The sequence below is a fragment of the Phascolarctos cinereus genome, unplaced genomic scaffold (assembly GCF_003287225.1).
Source record: "Phascolarctos cinereus isolate Bilbo 61053 unplaced genomic scaffold, phaCin_HiC Scaffold_2;HRSCAF=192, whole genome shotgun sequence".
Lineage (NCBI taxonomy): Eukaryota > Metazoa > Chordata > Mammalia > Diprotodontia > Phascolarctidae > Phascolarctos > Phascolarctos cinereus.
This window is the reverse complement of record NW_027555625.1, coordinates 62,151,605-62,166,149: the sequence shown is the minus strand read 5'-3', so window position 1 is coordinate 62,166,149 and position 14,545 is coordinate 62,151,605. Positions and strand designations below refer to the sequence as shown.

Below are 14,545 nucleotides of genomic sequence, written 5' to 3'. Positions count from 1 at the left end.
AGGATTCCAGTCTGAGGATCTCGGTTTGGGAAAATTTCACCGTCTGGGTTTGAAGGAGCCAGTACTGGGTTTGGGATATGGGGAGAAAGGGATGGGGTGGGGTGGGGGGTGCTGTTCAGAATAGGAGGTAGGTAGATTCAGAGTGGGGTAGGAGGGTCGGGATTGCCGAAGTCGGGTAGGGATAGGTTTGGGGGGTGCGGGCTCAGGGTTGGGGGGATCGGGAATGGGATTGGGGGGAGCGAGCGCCACGTGCCTGTGACGCGGGGGCGCCCGGGAGGCGGCGGCAGCAGCTGTGGCGGCGGCTGAGGCAGGCGTGGGGACTGGGCTGTCGGCAGCCGAGCCGGGCCGGGCCAGGCCGGAGGAAGATGCTGCCTGCCACTCTGCCCCTTCTGGGGATGCCCCTGTCAGGGGCAGGGGCGGGAGTGGCAGACGGGGCCGCGGGAGAGTCCGTCCTGCCCCCTGCGGGCTTGGCGCTGTTGCGCTGGCAGTGGCACGAGGTGGAAGCGCCCTACCTGGTGGCCGTGTGGATCCTGGTGGCCAGCTTGGCCAAGATTGGTGAGTGCGCCAGAGCTTGCCCCGTCCCAGCCCGAGGCCCCCTGTCCGCTCTCCTGTCCCCCTTCTTCCCCGCCTTGGCAAGCGGAGCGTGCAGTGTTGTCCATTCTTCTTCTCCACCGCCCCCCCCCCCATGTCCTCTCTCCCCTGCATGCGACACTTGGAGTTTTCGAATCTGCGGATTCGGGTTTCCACCCTTCCTGCTCCCCTTTACTTCCTTACCCTCTCTGCTGCCTTGGTTTCTCGAAGGGGTTTCTCCTCAGCTCTGCTTCCCCACCCCCGCCTCTGCGGAGCACCCCACTCTTCTGTCTCCAGTCTCCATTCTGCCTCACTGCCCCTTCTCGGCGCCCTGTCTTTCAGCTTCCCCCTGCTTCTGCTTCCACGGTGATGCCCACCTCTCCCCACCGCCTCCCCCGCACCCCTGCCCTTCTAGTTCTCTGCTCTCCTCCAGGGTACCTTAGCAATCAGAGACTTAGTTTCCCCTTCTGCAACAATAGGGAAAGTGAGGCACTAGTAGTGGGGTAGTGGAGTTAGCCCAGTCACACAGGGAATTCTCAGCGGAGCCGGCCACAGAATGCAGCTGTCCTGGACCTGGGATGGCATTGTGCTATCTGGACCTCAATATTCCTGCCCAGCCGGGTCCCAGGACAAGGTTTGCCAATTATATGAGCCCTCTATGTACCATCTCCCACCTAGCCTTTAGCCTTCACTACAATATAGGATTGACCACACAAAACAAATCCCCGTTGACCAAGAGGAGCAGAATTGTTTTTGTCTTAATGATATGCATGTCTATAGGAAGGACTATTTAAAAGTGGTCCTCCTCGCAACCCTTCATCATGGCGTCCTAGGTGGCTGCCTACTTTGCCCACCCCCTGCTCTCCCCCTGCTGTCCTTTATTGTCTGGGTGCTACCAAGCTGGCTGGCTGCCAGTGCTGTGCTGCTCAGTGTAACCTGTTCCTCTCCAAGGCAAGCTCCCAGATGTGGGGGTAGCCTAGACATCTGCCTTTCAGAATCCTTAATCCTTTCAGGTTCAGCTAAGATGCCATCTCCTCCACAAAACCTTCCCTCTTCTCTGTAGCTGCAAGTACTGTCTCTGATCAGCTTTTCCTGGAGCACTTTTTGTGGCCCTCTCCTTTACCCCCATCATACTTAACCTTGTATGTGAGAGGCAGTAGCATGGTGGAGAGCTGGCTTGGGAACCTAGGTTCAAGTCCTGGGTTCCAAACCTCTCTACTCTAGACAATTCTGTAATACTAAATACACGTTGCCAGGCAGGTGCTAGTATGCATTAGCACAGGGAGTTTCTTTATAAGCAGTCTCCTATACTCATGAAATCACAAACTACATACGTATGTATGTATATATATGTGTATATATATACATATGTATACATTCACACACACATATATACACACATATATGTCAAATCTCCCCCTCCCCCAGAATGTAAGCTCCTTGAGGGCAGGTGACTGTTCTGTTTGTTTTCTGCCTTTGTATCCCTTGCATCCAGAACTGTACATGCATGGAATTTACACTTAATAAATATTTATTGTTGTTGGGATTGAATCCTTGGTCCCTTCTACCCTACTGTTACTACTACTCCCTGACTGGGCTTTGATTCATCTGGATTATAGCTGCTTCCCTGAAATATCACTGTCCCATCTTCATATGCAGTAAAGCAACCAGTCTGATGCACCACCATCCCTCCCAACACACACACACACACACACACACACACACACACACACACTTGAAATAAGGAGCCCCTCCCTCAGAATCCCATTCCTTTCCCTCTGTTATTGTGATTGGGGCTCCACAAGATGGGTGCATGTGGTTGATTACAGCAGACAATTGCTGTTCTTTCCCCATGGCTGCTGACTAGCACTGCCTGTACCCTAGCCTTGCCACTGTGCAGCAGCCTTCATGGATAGATTCTGTAACCTAGAATCCAGGGGAAACCCAGGGAGACAGCTCAGGCTGATTGGAACTTTGCCAGAGGTGGAAAATGACTGTCCCCTTCTGCAGCAGGAGACTAATCACAGAAAGTGGAGTTCAGAAATGGCCTTGAGGATCAGAGGAATTGCTCCCCCATTCCTAGGACCAAGCATCTCTCTGATCTTTGGGAAGGGAAGCTCTGAGTATCCAGGGTCACTGCAGGCAGATAGGGGTGCAGGGGAAGGGGGATGCCTTGGTGCCTGGGAGGAGGTGGGAGGAGGGTAAAGAGGTAAAGGGAAGGATGATCTGTCAATCTGTAAGATCAACGTGGGAAGAGCTGCTACAGGGCCAGGAAGCAGGCAGAGAAAGGCAGCAGGAGATGCCCTTGGGATTGGATGGCCCAGAATCTGTATTGCTAATAAGTGACCAAGGGGAGTTTCTGCCTGGCATTTGGAGCATGATGAAGCTCTGAAATTACTGCAGTTTCCTCCATAAATCATGATGCTTCTTGTAGCTTGGAAGAAATGATAGGAGATGGGAGAGAAAAGCCTTCCTTCTGAGGATAGATGAAAGCAGGTCACACACACACACACAACTACTTTCTTTCAAACATGGGGTTCTTCACCCAAAAGACTACTGTTTATCACTGGGGATACGCAGGCTAAACGAGACATCCTATCTTCTCCTGTCCCTCACTTTAGAGGTGGCATTGCCAAAAAGAAAGCATGGATGGTTTGGAGTCAGAAGACCTGAATTTGAATCCTGGCACTGCCACTTACTAGCCATACTGTCTTTCAACTTAACATTTTCTAAGCCTCGGTTTCCTCATCTGTAAAACTGGGGGGAGGGAGTTGAGAAATGATCTCTGACAGTCTTCCAGGTTTAGGGCCTATGATCCATTGTATTCATCCTCCCTGGGGTTTGGGGAGGTATGAGTAGTATTCTGATAGTACCAGAAGAGCAAACAAATTGTCTTTTTAGTGTGGGGAGTGGTAGTAGAAACTAATTCTAACCTCCCTCCTCCCGAAGAAGGGGAATTTTTTCATTAACATTACTGATGATCTACTACAATAGAGCATTGTAGAGAAGACTGTACTTGGAGTGGGGATTACCAAGAAGCATGAGCTATAGTACCTGTCCTAGAGGATTCTCAGTCTCATTGGAGACATAGAATGTGGGCAGAAAAAAAGTTGAGTACCAGGCTAGTTGCAGATGCAAACTGGGAGACTGGAAGCGCACTGGCTGATGTCAGTACACTTGAGTTCAAATCTTGTTTCTGAAGTCACCTGTCTACCTGTGTCACCTTGGGAAAGTCTTCTAATTCCTTCAATTTTCTCCTCTTTAAAATAAAAGGGTTGGAATGAATGATCTTTAAGGTCCTTTCCAGTTCTAATATTTGTGGTTTAGTATCTGTGTTTATCTCTGTTTAGATGTTCAGGGTGTATGCCTTTGTCTGTCTGTTTCATGGTGGCCTGGATTCCTGGATTCCTCAGCCCTGCTTCATGATGTTGGGGCCAAAAATCAGAGAGGGTCAGGAGTGGTAGCCCCTGGCCTGAGAGTGAGATGCTGCCTGCCTGGCCAGTTTTCTTAAAGCACTCATTCCTGTTCTTCCCCACCCCCTTCTCTTTTTTTCCATGACTTCTTTCACAGCAGGGCCAAGGTCTTTAGCCCACGCAGGAATTGTGAGGGATACAAAAACACAGTTTGTAATCTGTCTGGGAAGACAGGACATACACACATACAAACTAACAATATAAGGCTTAACAACTGGGGCACAAGGAAGTAAGTTCTGCAGGGCATGAGAAGAGGGAGAGATCATTGCAGTAAACAGAAGATGGAGATGGTGAGGTTTTACCTTGACCTTGATAAAGGCACTTCAGAAAGTGGAGCAGGTCAGGGAGGAGAAAGCAAAACTAGCCAGGCAGTTGCAAGAGGAATGAGCACTGATTAGAGGACCTGAGTTCAAATGCCAATTCTGCTCAATTATACTTTCCCTCTCTGAGATTTAGTTTTCTCATCTATAGAATGAGGGATAATCTCTAAAGTCATTAAGGGATCTAGCTGGTCTTTCAAGATCCCTTTTGATAATAAAATAACCATGATCCTGTAACTAGTTTGCCCATACTAAAGCGGTTATTTAGAGGAGTAGTGGGAGCTATGGATGCAATTCCAGATGTTCACACTGGATACCATCTTCCCAACTCCAGAGCCTTCAGAATTACCTATAGTTCTGGACCCTGACTTGGGTGCCCTCTTGAGCTGGGCTCTGGGTTAGTAGACATGCAAGAGAAGTTCCAGGTGGTTCCTCTCCTAGACCCTTTTCCTTAATACTATCCAAATCCTATCTGTCCTTCTATGCCTGGTTCAATTGTCTACCACCCCACCCCACCCCCCAAAAAAACCCTTCCTGGATCACCTGTAGTCTGAATGAACGAATAAATGAAACGGTGCATGTTAATGGCTACTCTCCCCCAAGCACTGGGCTGGGCACGGGACATACAAAACCAAAACAACTCTTGTCCTGAGGGAGCTTACATTCAAAGGGGGTGAGACAACACGTATAGGGAAGGGTGTTTGGCTTGGGAAGTCAGAGGGATGGTGAGTAGGACCATAAGGGAAGCTTATTAAAACACTCTTTCTAGTAGCAAAGGCAGTTTTGGGACTTGATTATGGTTCCTAAAGGAAGAGGTTGGAGGTTGGAGGTGGCATGGGGCATGGGATGTATATAGTAGAGGAACAGATGGTAAGAATGAATGAAAAAGTATTTATTAAGCCCTTACTATGCGCAAAGCACTGCGCTAGGGACACAAATAGAAAAACAGAGGCAGTCCCTCCTTCCGAGGAGGTCACCTTCTAATGGAGGAGATAACAACTGTGGGAGATTTCATCTACAAGTCAGATGGAAAGTTCCATGGTCCTTAAGGTATAGTAATAGACTCTCCACTGATCCCCTACTCCTTATGATCCTGAGTTCTTTGAGGTGATGAGAGCATAAAGGTAGGCATATCCCACCAAGGCAGAAGCGCATCAAGTATGGGTCTGGTGTTTACTGAACAGGTGCCTGTCTTCTAAGGATCAGATTAGCTAAGAACAGAAATGCTCATCACTAGAGCCATGAGCACCATGAAACCATCCACCAAGTCGCAGGCTGTTGGTGTTGCTTGCCCCTTGTTTCCAAGAGGACTAATGACATCATGGGGTGATGTCTTGACTTGTGCATAACTTGAGAGTTGGTTGACAGGCTCTTTGGAAGCACTGAGGAACAATCCAATACAACAAACATTTAAACAAAGGCCTTCTGCATACAGAGCATTGTGCCAAGTGTTAGGCTAGATACACAGCCTAGATAAGATAAATTTCTTGCTCTCCTGGAACTTACAGTCTAAAGACTAAAATACCTAAGCAGCCTTTTTTTTGTTGTTTTTGGTAAGGCAATTTGGGTTAAGTGACTTGCCCAGGGTCACACAGCTAGTAAGAATCAAGTGTCTGGTATGAGGCCAGATTCGAATTCAGGTCCTCCTAACTCTAGGGCCGGGGCTGTATCCACTGCACCACCTAGCTGCCCTGGCTTTTGGAGGGTCCAGACCTATTATTTTCCCCAGGTTGGGGACTCCCTTTCCCAACACGATTATTGACAACATAAGAGTTAGAGAGTTACCTGGGTCCCTGAGCAGTTGAATGTGTGCCTGTGGTTACACAACTAGTATATGTCAGAGGTAAAATTTGAACTCAGGTCTTACTGTCTCCAAGGCTACCTTCTATCCATTATTATGCTTCTCACTAACACCAACCATTATAATATATTACATATTATAGTTACATAATTGGTTCATTACAGAGGAGTAGAACAAAGTGCTATGTGAGGTCAGAGAGGTCATTCATTGCCCAGCAGGGATTCAAAGAAGGCTGGTGGCATTGTTACACATCACATTTAGATGCCATGTCATCCTCGAGCATTAGATTGGAATCCCCTAGGGGGTAGATATATGTCTTCCACCTCTATGTTTCTCTCCACTGTGCCTAACTCTGGACCTTGCCCAACAAATGTTTGACTTGCTTTTCCCTGTAGTCTTCCACCTGTCCCGGAAGGTGACTTCTGTCGTCCCCGAGAGCTGCCTGCTCATCTTGCTGGGTCTGGTGCTGGGAGGCATTGTCCTGGCTGTGGCCAAGAAAGCAGAGTACCAGCTGGAGCCGGGCACCTTCTTCCTCTTCCTCCTACCCCCTATTGTGCTTGACTCGGGCTACTTTATGCCCAGTCGGCTTTTCTTTGACAACCTGGGAGCCATTCTGACCTATGCTGTGGTGGGCACGCTGTGGAACTCCTTCACTACAGGGGCTGCCCTTTGGGGCATCCAGCAGGCTGGGCTTATGGGTGAGTCTCATTTCATTCCCTGGGAATCTCCAGGACCTGGGTTGGAGGAGGGGAAGCGTGGCTGCATGATCTCAGTTGCTTCACTCTCATAGGCCTGGGAAGAACAAGATGCTCATCCTTGCTGTTTGAGAGAGGCTCTTAGCTTATAGAGTAATGGAAACAGCATCATAATGCGGAGCTGTAGTCAGAGAACATAGGTCAGAATTCCAGCTCTGCCTCTTTCTACCTGTGTGACCTTATCAAATAATTAAATTTATCTGAGCCTCAGTTTCCTTATATGTAAAATGAGGATAATGCTAATAATGGTCCTCATTCATACAGGTCTGCCTGTAAGGTAGGGCTTGTATTAGTATCTCCATTTTACAGATAAGGAAAATGAGAGGAATTGAGTGATTTGGTCAAGGTCAAACAACTAATAAGTCTCAGAGCTGAGATTGGAACCCAGGTCTATCCTGTATACAAGACCAGTGCTCATGAAAACATTCTACCCTCATTTCAGATGGAATTGAGGAACAGGGCTGTTGTGTTGGAAGCTCTATAGAAAGCTGGGTTATTATTTTTAGAAGGGACTTTCCAGATCTTCTAGTCTGTGATGAAACACTTTCATTTTATAGTTAAGGAAATGAAACCTCAGGGAGGTCATATATTTCACCCAAGGTCACCTAGCAAATTAGCATCCTCCTAGGTCTGAGATCTCCAAGGCCCAGTGAGAGAGTTCAGTGCCTGGAGACTACTCTTCACCAGCTGAGTCTGTCTGTGCCCGCCTTCCAGAGTGGCAGCTCAGCTGGTCTCCTAGAACTGAACAAGTTCTGGGCTCCAGCTGTGTGTGGGTTGTGAGGATGGGGAACCCGTCATGCCATGTGCCTTGCTTGTTTTCCCCTTTCAGCATCCATTCAGCCACTTAGCAGCCCTGCCAGAGAGAGCTCTGCTCCCCCATCAGCAGGCCTGAGCCGCTTCTGTCTGGGCTTCCCTTCCCTGGAAGCTGAACGGGCTAGGGCCGGTATGGAGAGAGCTGGGGCCAGGGGAAATAACAGAGCACTTTACATCTGTCAACTCATCTGACCCTCACAACAACCACATAAAGGAGGTTATTGTAGAGGAGGAAACCACGGCAGACAGAACTTAAGTGATGTACTCAGGGTCACACAGTCAGTAAATGTCTGAGGCAAGATTTGAATTCACATCTTCCCATCTCCAAGTCCTGTGGTACAGTGGATAGAATAGTAGAGCTGGAATCAGGAAGACTTGAGCTCAGATTTGGTCTGAGATGCATAAACTGTGTGACCCTAGACAAGTCTCTAAACCTCTGTTTGCCTCAGTTTCTTCATCTGTAAAATGGGGATAGTGATAAGAGCACCTACTTCTCTGGGTTGCCAGGATCAAATGAGATAATATTTGTAGAGTGCTTGGCATAGTGCCTGGCACATAGTAGGCACTTAATGGATGTTTATTCCCTTTCCTCTTCCTTCCCCTTTGTATCTGTGATCCTATAAACCCCACAAGACAGTTCATATGAACAATATTATCCCCTTCTTAGAAATGAAGAATCAAGTTCAGAAGGGAAAGTGAGTTAGCTTGTTACTGGCCAGAAGATTAAACCTGGGTGTCCAGACTTCAGAGCCTGAAGAGACCCCTGAGGTCACCCAGTCAATACTGCTAACTTTATATGTGAGAAAAGAGACCCCCAAGAAGCTAAAGGCTTTTCTAAGGCCACATAGCTAATAAGTCCAAAGCCTTTTCTACGTTGTGCATCAGGGGCATCAAACATGGCGCCTGCCTAAATCAGATATGAAAATGTAATTGAGAAATATTTAATTGACTAAATGAAAATACAATAAAACATAGATGATGTTCACATGTGGTTTTCTAAGCAGCCATCATCTTGTATTAAAGATTTAGTGGCCCCATTGACACCATTGCTGAATATTGGGGGGGATGGGACTCAGGCTGGGCCCCCACTAGCTGGTTTTCCTTAGACCATGGTGTTTGTGGGCACCTTCTGCTTTTGCCTCAGGAGTGGAGTGGAGTGGAGAGGTGAGGAGTCCTCTGGTGGGGGGTGGGGGGACATCTCTCTCCCTCTCTCTGTCTCCCCATAGCTCCCACTGTCCGAGCTGGTTTGCTTGACTTCCTGCTCTTTGGAAGCCTGATCTCTGCTGTGGACCCCGTGGCTGTCTTGGCTGTCTTTGAGGAGGTGCATGTCAACGAAACCCTCTTCATCATAGTATTCGGCGAGTCCTTACTCAACGATGCAGTCACAGTGGTGAGGGCACCATGGAGGATTGACTGGGTGACGTAGGGCTATTGGCCCTGGGTTCCTCACTCTCCTAGCAGACCCAGGGCTTACAGCTGACCAGTCTGATGGGCTAAATTTGGGGGGACAGGAGGGGGACCCTCCACAGTGCCAAACTTGGGGTCATAAGACCCTGGTATAAATCCTGACTCTGCCCTTTATTTGTTATGTAAATGATAATAATAATAGCTAATATTTATATAGCTCTATAAAATGCTTTATATACATTATCTCATTTGATCTGCATGATAACCATGTGAGGTAGGTGCTATTATTATCCCCATTTTACAGCTGAGGAAACTGAGGTAGACAGAGGCTAAGTGATTTGCCCAGAATCACACACCTGGCAGGATTTGAAGTCACCTGACTCCAAGCCCAGGGCTCTACTTACCATCCACTGCACAACATGCTGCCTACCTGCTTGTTTTTGGTTGGATCTCTTTCTGCCTTGCTTTCCTCATTTGTAAAATAAGTATATTAAGACTTGTACTACCTACCTCACGGGACTATTGTAAGAAAATAATTTTGTAAACCTGAAAATGTTATAGAAACAGAGAGGCAGCTAGGTGGTGCATATGGATGGAATGCTGGACTTAAAGTTCAAAAGATCTGGGTTCAAATCCTGCCTCCTACTAGTTGTGTGTGACCTTGGACAAGTCACTTAGCTTCTACTAGTCTCAGTTTCCTCATCTGTAAAATGAGGCTAACTGTAGCATCTCACTGTCACGAGGATCAAATGAAATAATGTATGTAAAGTGCTTTGCAAAACTTAAAGAGCTATATAAATGTTAGCTATTATTATCTCTCTGAACCTCTATTTCTTCATCTATAAAATGAGATTCATAAGCCCAGTATTACTAGTTATATGGTCATAGGTGTCATTTACCTCTCAGTGTTCCTAAGCAACTCTAAGAGCATAAGCTACAAATGAGCTGCCAATCTGCAGTAGTGGAGAGTGTTTCCATTCTGAGAGTTCCCCACACTGCCTTTTTTGGAGGGTGTGGGGGTCAGCAGGATGGAATCCTTTTATTGCCTGCCTCTCAAGTAGGTAATGTTTGTTGTGAAGAAAGTGTTTTGTAAACCTTGAAGCTCTATGGAAATGTGACATCTTATTTATTACTGCTCTAACTTAGGTGCTGTATAAGGTGTATAACTCTTTTGTGGAGATGGGCTCAGTCAATGTTCAGGCTATTGACTATGTGAAAGGAGTCGGTCAGTATCTCCCTGCCCTTTACTGGCCTATTGGGTCCTCTTCCCAATTTTCCCCTGGGGTGCTAAGTCCTTTCTCAGAGCCAGGAAGGAGAGACAAAGCCTCTGCTTGCATCTCTCCCCCTTTCCCAGTGAGAGCTGATCTCTGGGGTAACAGAAGCCTCAGTATCCAGTTCCTGGCCTGCCTAAGAGTCCAGCTCCTGAGACCCCGATGCCCCTGGTGGAGTGAAGCAGGCATCACCCTTCTCCTCTTTGCCACTGGTTTGGGGTGGGGGGAGGGAAGAGGGAGGCCATGCTGACAGCCCGGCCTCCTTCCCAGCCTCTCTCTTTGTGGTCAGTCTGGGCGGGGCAGCCGTGGGCTTAGTTTTTGCCTTCCTCCTGGCCCTGACCACACGTTTCACCAAGCGGGTCCGTATCATCGAGCCTCTGCTGGTCTTCCTCTTGGCCTATGCTGCTTACCTCACAGCGGAGATGGCCTCGCTCTCAGCCATCCTTGCGTGAGTTCCTGGGACCCGAGGCAGAAGCCGGGGTGGGGAGGGAGGGATGTAGGGGGGAAGATGAAGGGAGGACAGTGGGCATCCCTGTTCTACTGCCTACTACCTGTAGGATTGTGGACAACCTTCTTCACCTGTGTGAGTGGCAATTTCTTGTAAAATGACAGAATTGGAAGAGATGATTGCCACCCTTTAGGAATGGGATTGACAAGATGGAAGACAGCCAGAGCAGGGTGAACTGGATGGATGATGGCCCTGGAGATCATGCTGTATGGGGATAAGTTGAAAGATCTGGAGATGTTGATTCTAGAGGGGAAAAAACAGTGGGAATAGGATAGATGCCTCCCAGTATGTAGAAGAAGCATTAGCTTGGGTCTGCTTGGCCCCTAGCTGAAATGGGCAGAAGTTGTCAAAGAGAGGTCGCTTTAGGCACTACTTGAGAAAAATTGCTTCCTAACAATTGAAGCCTCCCCAAGGAGAAATGGGCTTGCTTCAGAAAGGAACGAGTTCCCCATCACAAGAGACCTTCACATGAAGGTTGGGTGAGCACTTGATAGAGATGTATAAGGAATTCCTGCTCAGATATAGCCTGGACTAGATGGACTTTGAGATCCTAACCGACTCTCACATCTCTGAATCCCATTATTCTATAAATAACTTGATATAAGTCTGTTAAATGTCTACACTCTCTGCTGTGAGCCAACACAATGCAGAGGTATCAGAAGATGGTGGACCTCAGGTTAGAAGAGATGGGTCCAAGAAACAGCTCTCACACTTACTAGCCCTGGGACCATAGGCAAATTACCTTCTATCTTTGAACCTCAATTTTCTTATTTGTAAATTAGGGATGATGGAGTTTTTACTACCTCAAAGGGTTACTTGGAAAGAGAGAACATAATAATAGTGATTTCAGCTAGCATTTATATAATGCTTTAAGATTAACTTTACAATTAATATCTCTTTTAATCCTTACAACAAATTTGCAAGGTAAGTGCTATTATTATCCCCATTTTACAGATGAGGAAACTGAGGCTAAGTGACTTGTCCAGGGTGATACAACTCATAAATGTCTGTGGATAGATATGAACTCAGGTCTATCCTGACTCCAGGTCCAACATTCCATCCACTGAGCCACCTAGCTGCCTCTAGCTGCCTTGATAAATCGTGGGGGTACTCTAGAGATAGCCATTATTGTTGCAATCATTATTATTCCTGTGGGGATAATAATAATATTATTAGGAATAGTAACTGAGGCCTAGTTGGTACAGGAAGGTAATGCTTCCCTGTTCACCTGTCCAGGTCCAAAACAAACATTCTGGAAGGCCCAGAGGAAAATTTGGTATCCCTTTACCATTCTTCTGGACAGGACCGAGCCTGGTGGTTCTCTTTGTGCTTTGTGCTGGTCCAGAGGATGAGGAGCAGGGGATTCTGAGGCCTAAGCATTCTCAGCAAACTTAAATTGTTGTCTGGGGATGACTTCTAGTGAGACCCCATGGAATTCCTTTGGTCTGACTGCTGTCTCCTCCCACGCAGGAGGCGATGGTATAAGGGAAAGAGCTCTGGCTTGGGAGTCAGGACCCTGAGTTCTGGTCTGGCCTCTGCTGTCCCCCACTGTAGGACTTGGAGGGAAATCCCTTCCCTTCTATGGGCCTTACTTTCTACATCTATAAAGTGTTGGTCTAGGTTGGCAGTTCTTAACCTTTCTGTGTCTTCATCAGCCTGGTGAAGCCTATGGACCCCTTCTCAGGAGAATGTTTTAAGTGCATAAAATAAAGCACGTGGGATTACAAAGGCAACCAATTATACTGAAATGCAATTATCAAAATATTTAAAAACAAAACGAAACCAAGTTCACTGACCTCAGGCTGAGAACCAGGACTAGAGGATCTATGAGGTTCCTTCCAGCCTTGATGTTGTGATTGTAGGATTTTCTTCTGTCCAGCACCTTCCCCTCGAGGCCTAATTTCCTTCCTGCCTGCTCAAACCCCAGAGACTGGTCAGGAGAGGCATGGCTTATCATTGTTCTGTTTGGTCCCTGGGGACAGATATAGGACACATATGAGGAAGCCGCAGATTTAGGCTTCAAGGAAGGGAAAGCCTTCCCCCTAGGCAGAGCCATTGCAAAGTGGGAAAGTTGTCATTGGAGATGGTAGGTAGGCTTCTTGGAGGTTGGCAGCAGGCATAGCCCTACCCAGGTGGGATTTGGTTCTGACCCTGTGTTTGTGTGATTAGTTTGGTGCGGGAGCCCTAGATCCTTGATGCCCTTTCTAACATCCCTTTCCTCTGTCTTCCTGTTCTTCTGTCAGAGTAACAATGTGTGGTGTGGGCTGTAAGAAGTATGTGGAGGCTAACATCTCACACAAGTCCCGTACGGCTGTGAAGTATACCATGAAGACACTGGCCAGCTGCGCTGAGACAGTCATCTTCATGCTGCTTGGCATCTCTGCTGTTGACTCCTCTAAGTGGGCCTGGGACACCGGGCTGGTGCTTGGTACCCTCTTCTTCATCCTGCTCTTCCGTGCCCTCGGTACTGCCCTGTGCCTGGCTGCCTTCCCGTTTCCTTCTTATCCTCTCTATCCCCCAACCCTAACTCCTGCTATCTCTTTCCCTTGGTGAAAGCCCCTCTCTCTACCTTGACTGAAATCCTATGCTTGCTCCTCACCCTTCTAGCCCTTGTCCGACCTTAACCTGGACCCTTCCTTCCCCTGCCCTGCCCCCTAACTCCACCTGGCTTCCTCACCCTTGCCCCTGCCCCTACTCCCACCCGGCCTCCCTCCCCTGCAGGCGTAGTCCTGCAGACATGGGTGCTGAACCAGTTCCGGCTGGTCCCTTTGGACAAGATTGACCAGGTGGTGATGTCCTATGGGGGCCTGCGAGGGGCTGTGGCCTTTGCTCTCGTCATCCTTCTGGATAAGACCAAGGTCCCTGCCAAGGACTACTTTGTGGCAACCACCATCGTGGTGGTCTTCTTCACAGTCATCGTGCAGGTGGGAGGGCCGAAAGGGAGGCAGAGGAGGGGGCAAAGTAGGAATCACCATAGTGTCTGTCCCAGAATCCCAGATAGAGACCTCAGAGGGATCTAAAGGTCAAGACAAACAGGACCCTTCTCTATAAAACCCTCCCCCAAAACCCATGATGGGTGGTCATCCAGACTCCCTTGGGAGACTTTCAGAGAGGGGAACCCACCATTTCCTCAATCAACTATTCCATTTTTGGACAATTCTAATGGTTAGGAAGGTTTCCTGCCTGCCAGCCTAAATCTGCTCCCTGCTCCCTGCTCCCTGCTTCCTCTCTGCTCCATTGCTGCCAGTTCCATTCTTCAGGGTTCAGAAACCATCTAATCCCCTTCCCATGTGAGAGCTGTCCAGTGAGCTCGTGGTGCAGAACTGGAAGTCAAGCTATCTGGATTCCAGGCCTGACCCAGGGTCCAACTTGCTGTGGAATCTTGGGGATATATCTTCCCCTTTCAGAAAAACAGAAACCAGACCTAATGATCCATTTCCAGAAGCCTTCAAGACCTGACATTTTGACTCATTGTCTCTCTATCCAGCTCTTTCCATGGCTGTGAAAGGGGATTCTAGGGGGAAGCCGAGGCACTGTGGGTCACTGTGCGGTGTCAGAGAAAGGCTTAGTGTCATCCCATGGGAATGGCAATGGAGAAAATTAGGGGCATAGCAAGGATAGTGGGCA

At 48.1% G+C, this 14,545-nt stretch overlaps 1 protein-coding gene across 3 annotated transcripts in view; it reads left to right on the top strand.

Moving 5' to 3' along the window:
• Positions 1 to 277: 277 nt before the first annotated feature.
• SLC9A5 (solute carrier family 9 member A5) overlaps positions 278 to 14,545 on the top strand; it is a 29,284-nt gene continuing 15,016 nt past the window's right edge. For all 3 annotated transcript variants that reach the window (XM_020989363.2, XM_020989362.2, XM_078149429.1), the window contains exons 1-7: positions 278 to 555; positions 6,560 to 6,862; positions 8,959 to 9,122; positions 10,286 to 10,364; positions 10,681 to 10,858; positions 13,162 to 13,382; positions 13,640 to 13,842. In XM_020989363.2, coding sequence (XP_020845022.1) covers positions 366 to 555; positions 6,560 to 6,862; positions 8,959 to 9,122; positions 10,286 to 10,364; positions 10,681 to 10,858; positions 13,162 to 13,382; positions 13,640 to 13,842 — 1,338 coding nt within the window. In that variant the 5' untranslated portion in view covers positions 278 to 365. The remainder of the gene's footprint in view (positions 556 to 6,559; positions 6,863 to 8,958; positions 9,123 to 10,285; positions 10,365 to 10,680; positions 10,859 to 13,161; positions 13,383 to 13,639; positions 13,843 to 14,545) is intronic.